The following is a 13,294-nucleotide window of genomic DNA, read 5'->3' as shown; positions in this document are numbered from 1 at the left end:
GCGGCGCAGGCGTGAGAAAGGACGGACGCGGTCTCACCATTTGCGACAACCTGGAGGGACCTACGGTGACTCCGTATCACCACACGGTATTACGGTGACTGAGATAAGTCGGACAGAGAAGGACAGCTGTCATATGATTCCATTCACATGGGGAACCTAAAGGACGCTCTAAGGGAACAACAAAAACAGAAACGAACTCATAGAGAGGACAGAGTGATGGCTGCCGGGGGGAGGGGGCGGATAAGGGACGGGGTAAGACAGGTGACAGGGTACGACGTACAAACTGGCGGCTGCAGAATAGTCAGGGGATGTAAAGCGCAGCACAGGGCAGCGGTCCCCAACCCCTTCGGCACCAGGGACCAGGTTCAGGGAAGACAGTGTTTCCAGAGCCCGGGGCGGGGCGGGGCGGGGGACGGGTTCGGGATGATTCGAGCGCAGTACATTCAGGCTCACGTCCTGCCGTGCGGCCCGGTGCCTGACAGGCCCGACCGGTACCGGCCCGTGGACCGGAGGTTGGGGATCGACAGCATAGGGAATACAGTCAGTAACGCTGTACTAACTGTGTACGGCGCCAGGCGGGCACTAGACGTATTGGGGGTTCATTTCGTAAGGAACACAAATGTCTAAACAGTATGCTGCACGCCTGAAACTAATATAATACTGAATGTCAACTGTAATTAAAAATAAACGAATAAATAAATAAGTTCCTGGCTGACTCTCATGTACACCAAGCTGCCCTCCCTTCTTTCACTGAGCCCATTCTGGGCTTTGCCAACTTTCAACGTGATGCTTCATCCCCAATCCACGGGGCAGTTATTTCAAGGTGTGCAGGCCACCCACGGGCCCACGGCTCCCAAATGCACATGTCCGGCCCTGGGCTTTCCTCGGGGTCCGGAACTCTTTTTTCCTACCACCTGCTTACCACGTCCACCTGGGAGTCTAACAGGCATTTCAAAATTAATACCATCAAACCACAACACCTATTCCTCCCCGGGCGTCTACCCTGGAGTGGTTTCCCCATCGTGCGCTCCACGGCAAACGCCAGAAAGGCCCGCCCACAGGGAGGCCTTCCTCCCGGCCTGCGTGTCTCTCGGGGCGGCCCTGGCGGGGGCGGGGCAGGGGGCGTGCTAGGGAGGGCCTCTCGGTGCTTGGCTTTGTCACCGCAGGATGCTGCTCTACGAGGACTCGCCTCGCCACCTGTCAAATCCCTAGAAAAGAGCCTGCCCCATTACGCACCCTGATCCCACCCCGCCCCGCTCTGACTCCCCGGCCACACCCCTGTGGGCAGCCACAGTCCCGCCGGCTTTCCGGAGTCGGAAATGGCTCACAGTGCTCACCAACGTAAGCCCTCCAAGAACTTCATATTGCTCTAACAAACTCTTTTTTTTTTTTAAATTTTTAAAAAGCAGCTCTGTTTTTTAGAGGGGTCTTAAGTCTATAGAGAAATTGCGTGGGACGTACAGATTTCCCAATACTGCGTCCAGAGCTTCTCCCGTGATCACGTCGTGCCTCCGTGTGGAACGTCCTGACAACTGCTAAGTTGGTGCCGAGACGTCACAGTTCACGCTCTGTGCGGCTCCATCTACGGGCTTCAACGGACGCCTGATGTCCCGTGTCCACCAGCACACGAAGGTGCAGAGACGTGAGCCTGTGCCCTGCACGGTCACCAGCCCCGAGATGGCCTCGTTCTGAAAATAAAATCCAAATTCCTTGCCGCGCCTCAGAGATTTACGTGACCTCGCCCATTCGCCTTTCCTTTTCCAAGAAGCCACATCCACATCACCCGAAGGCTCCGGTCCACGCCGCTCCCCGCTCTGGAAAGGGCCCCCCCCACATCGCCCGGCGGCTGAGCCGGCCTGCCTCGGTGGCCCGCGTGGGCCTCTCCTGTCCACGCCCGGCGTCTGTCTGACATCTGCCTGCCCCCGCGGCCCTGGTCGCCATCTGAAGGTGTCCTGCTAGCCTATGCAGGCCCTTGTGTCCTATCTGCGGGTCCCCTGAGATCGTGAGCACCCCAGCCAGGGACGCATCCGCCTGCTCCCGGCAGGGCCACCAGCCCCGGGGCGAGCCTGGCCCTTAAGGGCCCAAGAAACAGTTACTGAGTGAACCAACCCAAACTGAACGCATAAATAAATGACGCTTCTCCATTTGTTTACTGTAGAGTTGACAAAGAGCTCTTGCAAGTTCTTAATCTAATGCATGTGATTAGGCTCCGATCTAGATGAAACTTGAGACCATATTCACACTCTCCTAGCGCCAGCGGCCAGGGATGAGGGAGCAGCGAGATCATTCTCTCCCCGGGGAGGAGGTTTGCTCCCAGAGCGCCCGTGGCCCTCTGGGCAGGACTTGTGCATCGCTGGGTTGGTTTTCAGCGACAGGACGCAAGGACAACGCTCGGAGACACAGAACCCGGATGCTCCCGTAGCGGAGGCCCAGACCCCGAGGTGGCGCGCAGAGGCTGGCGGGGGGCACCCCAGCTCGCCCAGGGCCCCGCGGGGCTGCCCCTCCCTCTCCCGATGCCCCGGCCGGGGAGAAACGAGGCACGGGCGGAGAAACAGCTGTCCAGGGCACGGAGCCAGGGGACGGTCCGCACTGCAGGCCTCCCTTGCGCTGACCGTGGGGAAAGGCCAGGTACTGACAGGGACGCGCCAGGGGAGGAAGCGACTCCTCGGCAGCGCTTTGGCAGGAACGCCGTGTTCCCCTTGGGGTCTCTCCTTTTATGAGGCTGTGGAGACAGTGGAGTCCACATCTCACATCTTTTCTGCTTTTCCAGGGATGTGAGCTGCCCCGCCGGGGCCGGCGCCTCCTGAGCCTCTCTAGTGGGGGGGCGGCAAGTGAGGGGGCAGCGTGGGGCCCTGGGCCCTGCTGGGCAGTTATTCCCGCCCCCACACAGCCTTTCGGCCCACACAGTTATCTGGGGCATGCCGCTTCCTGTCTTGCATCAGAAAAGATTTTTACAGATGAAGAAATCCCTGCTTTCTTTTCTTAATTTGTTATTGTCATGACACCACTGAGTCAGCCACTAAAAATGCAAAGCCCCTGCCCGAGGTCGCGCCCGGGCCCCGGGCCCGGGGCCCCAAGCAGCGCCTGGCGCTCCTGCCTTCTCCCTCCTCCACACTCCGCTGGCACCTGCACTGCCCTTCCAGCTCCGACCTGCTGCTTGCGGGCCAGCGCGCCTACGTTATCAGGGCTGGCCCGCAGTCACCGCCTCCAGGAAGTCTCCCCGACACCCCCCCACCCCCTCAGCTCACTGGTTGAAGGGCAGCCCCTCTGTCCTCTGAAGGCCTCCACGCTGGCCTCCCTCATCTGTGTTCTGTCTGTGTAGCCTCACCTAGTCCCTGGCATAAAGCGGGTGCTAAACAACGGTTCGAGAACAAGCAAGGGGAGGAGGGGTGGTCTTTGTGGTCACACGCAGACACAGTGTGACAGAGACACACGGATGGATGGAGTGGCTGTGGGCGCGGGTGTGCCCGCACGGGCACAGGAGGCGGGCAGGGGGCAGCCGGAGAGAGCACCGCCCCCGAGCCCCTGCCCCGCGAGGTCCCCTCCCAGGTCTGCGGGCTGGGTGCCCCGGGGTAAGCCACACTTCTCCCTGAGTGTCAGAGGCCTCACTTGTGAAAGGCGCTGCATGAGACTTAAACGAGAGCACCCCCGCTGCCGGACGCACGGTCGTGGTTCGGCGGGTACCAGCTGTGCGTTCCCCGGCCGCGCTCCGCCTGCGGCGGCGCCGGAGCCAGAAGGCCAGGACCCTCGCCCTGCACCACCCACATCCCAGCTCCCTGCCACTGTGCCCCTCCTCCCGGGGAAGGAGGCACCCACCGCCTCCCACCCCTGGCCGGCCGGCTGCACACGGGCGGCCCTCGTGGGAGCGGCTTGGCTCCCGTGGCCCTGCTCCGGGTGCCCAGCCCTAGGACGCACACAGACACAGAGCCCCAACGGAGCCCTGGCCACCGCCGAGGGTCCCGGCCTCAGGACAGGGCACCCGCTCGTTCCCCTCGGTCCTGAGCTGCCTTCACCTGCTGCCAGGCCCGGAGATCCAGCCCCACCGCACGCCCAGGCCCCCGCACCCCCCTCCTGGGCTCCGACCACCAGGAGGCCCGCCTGGGGGCCTTCCGCGCGAGGGGTCTGCCCCGCAGCCGAGGCGGGACAAAGCCGGCACTGTGCTCTCACCTGGCCTTGACATTGAGGGGCACCTCATGCGTTGTTAGGAAAGCTGGAAGGCCCTCGAGAAGGGCCGTGGCAGGGCTTTCTGGGGTGAAGGCAACCAGCCCCAGGGCGGTAAGAGTTCGTCTTGCACCGGGGTGCCCCTTTGTCTAAGTTAACTGAAGGGTGCACTCATGACATGTGCGTTTCCCTGTACATAAATTTTACCTAAAAGTCTCCTGACAAACGCTGAGCTCAAGCTCAAGTTAATTATAGACCTGCCGAAGTGCTTAGAAATAAACTTCAGTGATGCCTGAAATTTACATGGAAATGCATCAAAAAAATAAGAGGGAGGGGAAGATGGACAGAGGGCTGGAGACGCAGGTGGACGTGTGAGGAGACAAATGGACTAGCGCGCCGCTGGTGGCATCTGGACGGTGGGTGTCTGCCCACTGACTGCGATTCTTTCCCCTCTCCTGTCGAAGACATTGCTACAGTAACATTTTGGAAAACACAATGGAAAGCGAGGTAAAGCCGGTCGTGTGGGGACGGGGAAGTCAGCGGCGGCACAGGCGGCCGCCGGGGTTCTCTGAGGCCAGCGTGGCGGCCTGACGCTTTCGCGGGAGCGGAGACGTGATCCACAGCCCAGCTCGTAGGCACGGGGGCCACGGTGGCTCCTCGGCTCTGGGAAAGCGTGAGCAGAGCAGAGGTTGTGGGGAAGGTCCTACGTCAGTGCCTGGGCTGGAGACCACTCAGGAGGGAGGAGGGGCTGGGCGGCGGGGTTTCTGGGGTGCCCACCTGGCGGCCAGCCAGCAGCTGTGAGGAACAGAGGCAGGGGCTCCTGATGTCTGGTCCCACTGGCTAACGCTCTTAGTCCCTGAGCCAACAAGCCGCCAGGATTATTTTTAAAAGCTGCCGCCAGACGATATGGAGGAACACTCACAAAGCTCCCAGGGGCCGGCTTCGGCTGGCAGGACTTGAAACGGGTCTTTTCCACCCTGCGCTATGACATGCTGCTCACTTTCCCTGGGGCTTGCTCCTCCACCCCGTCCTGCCTAACTCCCGCACACCCTCCAGGAAACAGCGCAGGCAGCACCTCCTCAGGGAAGCCCTCCCAGATCCCCCCGCCCCGGTCCGTGGCCCCGTTCCAGCGCCTGGCCCCTCGCCTCTCTGGCATTTCAGTGTTTGTGTGTGACATTGTTTAATGTGCCCCACCGGCTCCCTGGAGCCCAGCCCTGGGGCACAGAGTGCTCTCCTCTCTAACCGACTAACGTGTTGGGAATCCGTTCCAAGTGTGCGAGAAAGTGACTTCACTCTCAGCTGGAAAATAAACAGAAAGTGGGCAGAGGGGCCGGGAGGGCCATCCAGCGCACCCAGCTGCGTCTGCGTGGCGCGGGCCGCAGGACACAGCCTCCATTATCCGGGATGCACGGCAGCATCCTGGGGTTTCCCTTTCTCCCGGGAGGACATGCTGGGGCGGGGGACAGGGTGGGCAGCAGAGCTGCCCTCGGGCCCCCGTCGCAGCAGGGGGCGGGGCGGCGCCGGTGCAGCAGGGCTGGGGCCCGAGCACGAGCCACGGCCGGCACGACGCCACGTGCTTACGCCCGGCGCCGCTGAGACGGCGGTGCAGGGAGGCCCTCAGAGGCCACCCGCGCCCCCACAGCGTCCGTCCACGCCCTGGGCAGCACAGCGAGCCCCGCGGCGGAGGGGGCACGTCCACGGGAGCTGCCCTGTCAGGACCTGACCAGACAGGTGCCCGTGCCTTCGCTCCCCAAGCCCCCAACAGCAGAAAGCAGAGAAAAGGGGCGCCGCAAGCACACGACCGAGTGACAGGGAGGGGCGCTGCCAGCGAGGTCCCGCCTGAGCCCCGAGGCCGCGTCCCCACGGCGGAGGTGGGCCCTGTGCCAGCTGCCGTCCAGCCCCCTGCCCCCAGGGACTGCCCTGGGCTGCAGCCACTGCCCCCGCCAGGCCGTGCCCTGCTCAGGGGCAGCCCACACACAGTGCCGGCCACCGCAGGGCACAAAGCCTGTGGGGTCGACCGGTCAGACACCCCCCCCCCCCCACTGCCCAGCTCGGCCTCCCTCGCCCCTCGCAGGTGTGTGCCCGGGAATACTCTCCAGCGCCCCTCCTAACGGATGTCTGTCCGTGGTTACCAGGGAAACCGCCCAAAGACAGTGATTCAGCCAGGGACAGGAAGTGGCAAGGCCTCCCATGAACACAGCCGCCTAGGGAGCAGGGAGCACCAGGCAAACGCCAGGTCCCCTCCATGTAAGGAAACGCACCGGGTCATCCACCCCCCCAGGGGGACGCTCCGAACGCTTAGCCGGCTCTCTACAGGAGAGGGACGGGGCGCCACAGCCGCCCGGGTGCCCTGGGAGGGCCTCTGCCCCCACCCAGGGGTGCCAGCCAGGGCTCCCGTCACACACGGGCGGCTCGGGCCCCCGCACAAGCCCGCTCGCGCGGACCGCGCCCACTGTCCTGCGAGGTGCGGCTGCAGGGCCCCCTCCGCAGAGGAGGGAGCCGAGCCCCAGCCACGTCTGACCCCCCTCCCTCCTGAAAGCAGGGAGCCCTTCGCTCCCAGAGCCGGAACCCTCCGCGGGGCCACGCCCACAGCCAGGTCTGCCTCTCCGTGCTCCCCGGCCGGCCTTCCAGTTCAGGGGTGCTATCGGGGAACCTCAGCGGGCGGGTCCCCAGCGTTCTAGCTGGTTCTTCCCTATCTTCCCGGAGCCGGAAAAGCCAGAATGTGCCTTTGCCTTGCCTTGTTCTCCTCTTTAAAGAAAACCATGTGTTGACTCTCTTATGCCAAAGTTACAACAGCTGACGTTCTGCCAGTGTTGACTTTAAAAGCGGGGCGCAGGGGTTAAAACGCTTCTCCCCGATGCCTGTTTGTTTCTGCAGTAAGAGGGGGCGGCTGTTCTGAGAAACCGCCTGATGTGGGCTGCACCTGCCGGGCACAGGAGCCTGCTGCAGGTACCTGCTGCGCCCCCCGCCCCGGAGCCCAGCAGCAGCGTCTGTCCGCCCTGCTTCCCTCCGGACCCCGAGCCCAGCTGGCGAGGGGCCTGCCTCCACCGCATTTACCCCACGATGCCCCTGAACTTTGCCACCGACACAGACAGGAAGTGAACGGGTGGGAGCGGCTGCCCGGGCCAAGGCCCCCCCCCCCCCCCGCAAGTGGCCGGCCTCTGCCAGGACATCGCCGACAGACGGGCACGGGTCCTGCCGCTCTGCACACTCATGCACGTGTGAGCGCACATATGCACACGTGAGCCTCGCGCCGCACACTTCGCAACCGAACCCAAACTGTGCCGCCTGCCCCCGCCCCGGCCGGCACTTCCCACCCTCCACCCCCCCTCCCCGCCAGCCCCCGAGGAGGGGCAGCTGCACTCACCGGTCCCCCTTCGAGGGAAGATTCTCTTCTGCAAACTCATCCTGTGTGGCTCGGAAGGCGGGGGGGAGCCGGCAGAAGCCCCTGTGGGCCTGGTCCGGACGCCGGGGGATCCACGGCAGCGCCTGGTGCGGACAGTATTTGAAAATGAGTTAAAACTACCAAGAAAGTCTTCGTTAGAACTGTTTTTCCTGGGCAGGCAGGGAGGGAGGGAAGGAGGGAGGGGAAAAAAATCCCTTCCCTGCTGCCAGCAAGTCTTCAACGTCTCTGAGCAGCGGCTTCCAGCTCCTGCCCTTCTCGCAGAGCAGCGCGCATGAAAGCGATGGTATTGCACTGAATCGAGCCCTCGGAGCCTAAGCCTTTTCCTGCACCGCACACAGAAATGTAAAACCTCAAACTTTCCTTTGGACGCGGAGTCCGGCGTGAGCAGGCAGAACACAACCCCGTCTGAGGTCTGAGGCATGGGGATGGCTCGTGTTGTAGACCGTTGCCCCCCCCGCCCCCTGCGGGGTCCCCCCCCCCGCCCCTTACTCTTTTTTCTTAGATGAGGTCTGGTGTGTTTGTGTGATTGCAAGGGACAAACACAACACCTCCAATCCTTGCCCGACATCGAAGTGATTCATTTTCTCCTTCGCACACAAACACAGCGCCTGTTTAATCCAAGTGAAAACGCCTTTCATAAAATCTGCACAGGGCTGGGGCAGAGGACTGTGAATGCAGCTTGTGTCCACAGAAGGGCGGCCTGGGGGCGGGGGGCGGGGGGCGGGGGGCTGACTTTAATCAAGACAAACAGCCCCTCCCGCCGGCCCATGTCAGGACCAGGAGGGACCAAAGCACAGCGGCCGCCGGCCCCGGTGGGGTGGCTGGGCTCTGACGTCGGCTCAGCGTCCACCCCGTCCCCCTGCTTGCCTTCTCCTGCCGGCAGAGTCTATTTTTAGACTTGGACAAGACGGACTATTATTTTAAATGACCAATTTGATTGCCGGGTTAAATAAATCCTTGGATTCCCCACCGAAAAGACCAAAAAAATATACAATGAGCGGGCAGAGTCAGAGCTGAAAACTGGGGGAGAACAGGCGGGCTTTGGGACCTAAGGACGGGAGACCGTGGGGGAGGGAAAGCCGCCAGGGAGGCGAGCGGCAGACCCGAGCCAGGTTCCGAGTTGTCTGCGTCTGTGGGCGTGGGGGGGCCAACGACAAACCCACGGCCTGCCACCGGCCCAGCGCCCCGGGCCTCCCCCGAGCCCCCATCCCATGACTGATACCACTCCCGCCACGGGGAGCCTCCACGAGTCCCAAGCCTCAGGGCCCGTCACCGTCTCTCTCCTCAGACAACTTGCAGGTCACCATGACCCTGCCCCGGACACACCTTTAATGACCACGATCCTCAGGGCCGGGCCACGGGCTGCCGGAAAGCGGCTGCTCTCAGCACCTGGGGTCAGAACAGCGCCCTAGCAGCCACCCTCTCCCCGACAGCGGACGCGGGGCCGCGGCTGGAAAGCCCCTCGTCCCTCCGCCAGCTCCACCCGGCTCCAAAGAGCCCTGCACGCCCGGCCCCCCGGGCTCTCAGGCATCAGGGGCTGCAGCTGCGCAGCGGGCGCCCCGGCCGAGCGCCCGTGCCTGCCTTCGAGGCGCCACCTGCGGGCCGGGGGCGGGGGGCGGGGGGGCGGCTCGGCCGCCGCGGCTGCTTTGCAGAAAGTAACGTGACTTTCTGTCCTGGAAGGACGTGTGCACTACACTGTGAAGTGAATTGACCGGGTCACATGCAGGCTGTGTGGCACGGACCACAGACGTGACACGAGATTTAGGGAAGTAACATTGAGGGGTCCCCCCCCGCCTGCCCGCCCCCGTGAGCGTCCCAGTGCCCCGTGTCAGCCCCCAGCTCGGGGAACAGCGGCCACTCTGGACTCACACGCTCAGGGGGAGGGCGGGACAAGTTCTGTTAGGTCCATCATTGCCTTTGGCGCTCCTCGGTGGGCTTGGTTCAATCAAAACGAGGGCTGGCGTTTTGAAAGTCATGGCCTTTGATCCCACAAGTCGTGCTTTCGACGACGGCACGATTGTGGGCTGCAGGGGGCAGAACAACGGCCCCTCCCAAGGCGTCCGCTCCCGTTCTAGGACCCCGTGAATATGTTACATTGCACACCGCATGGTGGGAGGGGCGCTCATCCGATGACCTTAAACAGACGGAGCTCTTCTGGGCTCTCGAGCTGGGCCCCACGTCCTTCCGAGCGGGAGAGGGAGGCGGGAGAGGGGTCACAGGCAGAAACGGACCCGTGGAAGCCACACTGCTGCCTCGGACGATGGACGGGGCCACCAGCCAGGGCTGCAGGTGCCCAGGAACGGGACCGACCAAGGGTGGGGAGCCTCCCCGCCCCTCGCCGCCCCGCCAGCCCTCCACAGAGGACTGTCACCCCTGCCAGCACCTTGATTTCTACCAGGTGAGGCCCATTGTGGACTTCTGACCTCCAACACTGTAAGAAAATGAATCTCTATTGTGTCAAGCCCCCAATTTTGCGGCAATTTGTTACAGCAGCAAGAGAAAACTAATACATGTGGGTTCGTTTATATTCTGCTTCTTTGATGCCAAAAGCTCGGTTTTGACTGCCGAGAGCAAAACCTGGAGGATTCAAAGCACAAAATTTATACCATAAACCCACAGGTTTGGAAAGAATGTGTGACGATAAAAGAACAGTTGTTTCCTTAAGTAAAAGGAGATGAAAGGCCGCCCACCCAGAGGGAGGATGGGGCTATTCTGAATTAGCAAAATCCATTTTCCATCATCTGCAGAAATGGGGCCTAAGACTTTTAAGTTCAATTACAGAGAAATAAGGAAGTTTGCAAGTTTATACTTTTTTCCCTCCCTGTAAATAGTCTACCAGCTACATGTCCAAATGTGTATAGAGGTTATCTGGCTAATGAATTATAAGTGTTTTTTATTTCTTTTACTCTGATTTTCCTCATTTGTTTTTTTCCCCCGCAAAGGAACAGGTTTGCTCCTCCGGGGGAAACAAAGGCGGGGAGTACGTGCACAGGAAGCCGCACACAGACCTGCACCTTCCGCTGCATAAGCGACTGAGGGGGTCCTTCTGTCACCCGGGGTCTGCAGCAGAGGACGGGAGGCGTGCTGCCTCGACCGCCCACACCCCAGCGCTGCGCCCCCCGGGCCCCCGCCCCCCATGCCTTCACCCCCCCTGGGTCGCGCTCACCTCCGACGACTGTACCCCCTGCCCTGGCTGGCCCCTGTGTCCCCCAGCCCTGCAGGGTTACAGACACAGACACCTCCCTCTGCCAAGTGGGCCCTGCCCCGTCCCGAGCCAACTCTACCAGGCAGCTGGGTGGCTGGGGGCTCAGAGCGCCCGGCTGGCGGGCCCACGATGCCCCTCGCTGCAGCGGGTGCACGGTCTGTGGTGCCTGGGCTGAGCCCGGAGCCCTCGCCGTGCCCATGGGTTGGCCTGGTTGGCCGAGCCGGCCCCCAGCTCCATCGACGGGCCTACCCACGCCCCGCCGGACCTGGCGCCCGCCCTGCACCGTGTCCCACCTCGGGCATGGCCTCCGCAGGGACACCGGACTGTGCAGCCTGCCCTGCCCCGCCCTTCCCAGGTGCGAGCCGCGGCCCCGCCAGGCCCCAGCTCTGCCTCCTCCGGGGCGGAGCGCCCCGCCTGTATCCAGCTCCCCGTGGGTCCGCGGGGTCCCAGGGGCCCGGCCCACAGCCCCACTGACGTCCTCACGTCACACTGAACACTCAGGAGTGGCCTGAGCCGTCACCCACTGCGTCCCCCAGGCTCACAGGCCTCTGAGGCTTCGCTGCTCCTCCCGCGGGGCCCTGAGCGGCCAGTGGCCTGCTCCATGGTCTCAAACCCTGGTCACCGCCCCCGCGTCCTCGCCGATGCAGCTGCCACAAGGCAGGGAAGCATGTGTGACTCCCTGCGTGACAGTGACCCGGAAGGACCTGGGCGGGCTCAGTGGAAACTAGTAGACTGTTTCTCAGCCAAATAGGTCATTGTTTACCTGAATGCCTTCATCCCATGGATGGTAAATGCAGCTGAAAATCAATTTTCTTGTTCGACCAACCCATTTGTTTCTAAATATTCTCTGCCTTTAAAACGTACTTTTGCACTCAAAGTTACAGGCCGCCCGGGGTGCCAATGGACGGCCCTTACAACGCTTTATGGTGTTTTGGACATTCACCGTAAGGGCGGATTGCACCTCCTGCAACATTCACAAAGGGCATGAGCGCAGGCTGGTCCTTGAACCTGCACAGCCCTGCAATCCAGGTCGCCTCTGGCAGCTCGGGAAACCGCACAACCTGTGGGACTATCACCTGCCTGTCAGTGACGGTCAGTTCCCACCCTGAGCAGGTCAACAGGGACCTGCCCTCGGTCATCGCTGAAGCTGCACTGTGTGCCCATTTCACAGATGTGGAAGCGGAGGCTCGGCCCGGTTGAGAGACTTGCCGGGGGTCACGGAACTGAGAAACAACGGGGGCACGACTCGGGTGTTCTTATGCGAAGACGAGGACAGTGCCTGCTACAGTTTCTCAGTCAAGAGCTCGACACACAAACGCGTCGGTACGCAGGACCTACCGACGTGTCCCCGGACGGGAGGGCAGGCGGCTGCAGCGCGCGCGCGACAAGCCCTCGGCAAGCGGCGTTGTGGAGCCGCGGAAGTCAGAGCTGGGCAGGCCGCCGGACGAGCTTATCCACGTGTCTGCAAGCTTCCAGCAGGACCCGATCCCTGTGCGCCCACATCTTACCTGCAACGTCAACACACACACACAGCAGCGTGCAGTCATTCTGGTGGACGGCAGGGCCGCGCGCCTGCTCCCCGGCCCCAGCCCCCCGCGGTGCCGCCCTCTCCCCCGCAGTCCCCAGAGCTCCGCGGGGCACATCTGGCAACCCCTGCCCCACAGCAGCCCTCTCGGCAAACACATGGGGAGGCTGAGGGCGAGAGGGAAAAACGACCTGCTCAAGGACAAAAATGGTAAAGGCCGCCCAGGCGAAGCACTCCCTGCCGCCAGAATCCCTGGCGGCCGGCCCCTCGGGACCAGTCCGCCGCTCGCTGCGGAGCCGGCGCGGGGAGGCACCCCCACCATCACGGATGCCTAGGACCTGCTTTATCAATCTTCCACGCACTTGGTGCCTTTGAGAGCACATTCACCAATATCTTATGTTTTTAATTTAGTATAAAATATTTTCTGCAGACCTAGAGGTAGAAAGGCTTTCTTCTGAAATCCTTTTATTGTTTTATTGCGAAAGTTGTGCATTAGGTATGTACGTATGGATGTTTCGCATTATGCACAGACACACACAGACACACACGCGCACATTTTTCACTACTCACCCGCGGCCGATACACAAAATCCCACAAGCGCTGAGCTGACCGGGGAGGAGTCCCGACGCGCCGCGCGCAGCAGGCGCAGGCCGCGGGGCAGACGCAGTGTCTGGGCTCAGGAAGTCGGTTGAAGCAAAAAGGGCCTCCTGGCGCCTGCAGCGAGCTGGGCACCAGGAAAGTCATGGCCCGCCCTCCAGGATCGCCCTCTCCTGGCCTCCCTGGCCTGACCCAAGCCCCCGCGCGGTGTGGCGTGGCGGGGGCGTCCCCGTGGCTTCGGCCCTCCTGCAGCTACTCCAGACCCCGCCTCCGCCGGCTCTGCTCCCTCCTCGGCGGCCCTGCACCGCGGTCCCGCACCGCGGTCCCGCCTCGCTCTGCTGCTCCGACCTCTTCCCGACTCAAGAGGGGCGCCTGACAGGCGGACCCCAGTGACCGGCAG

General features: G+C 62.6%; 1 protein-coding gene across 1 annotated transcript in view; it reads right to left on the bottom strand.

Moving 5' to 3' along the window:
* IL16 (interleukin 16) overlaps positions 1–7,673 on the bottom strand; it is a 63,688-nt gene extending 56,015 nt beyond the window's left edge. Inside the window, exon 1 of the mRNA XM_054589045.1 lies at positions 7,529–7,673. Coding sequence (XP_054445020.1) covers positions 7,529–7,568 — 40 coding nt within the window. The 5' untranslated portion in view covers positions 7,569–7,673. The remainder of the gene's footprint in view (positions 1–7,528) is intronic.
* Between the last annotated feature and the right edge of the window lie 5,621 nt (positions 7,674–13,294).

The sequence above is a fragment of the Pteronotus mesoamericanus genome, unplaced genomic scaffold (assembly GCF_021234165.1).
Source record: "Pteronotus mesoamericanus isolate MK-2021 breed Mesoamerican mustached bat unplaced genomic scaffold, CSHL_Meso_final contig_1242, whole genome shotgun sequence".
Taxonomy (NCBI): domain Eukaryota; kingdom Metazoa; phylum Chordata; class Mammalia; order Chiroptera; family Mormoopidae; genus Pteronotus; species Pteronotus mesoamericanus.
Note: the sequence above shows the minus strand (reverse complement) of the source record. Positions and strands in the feature narration are given on the sequence as shown.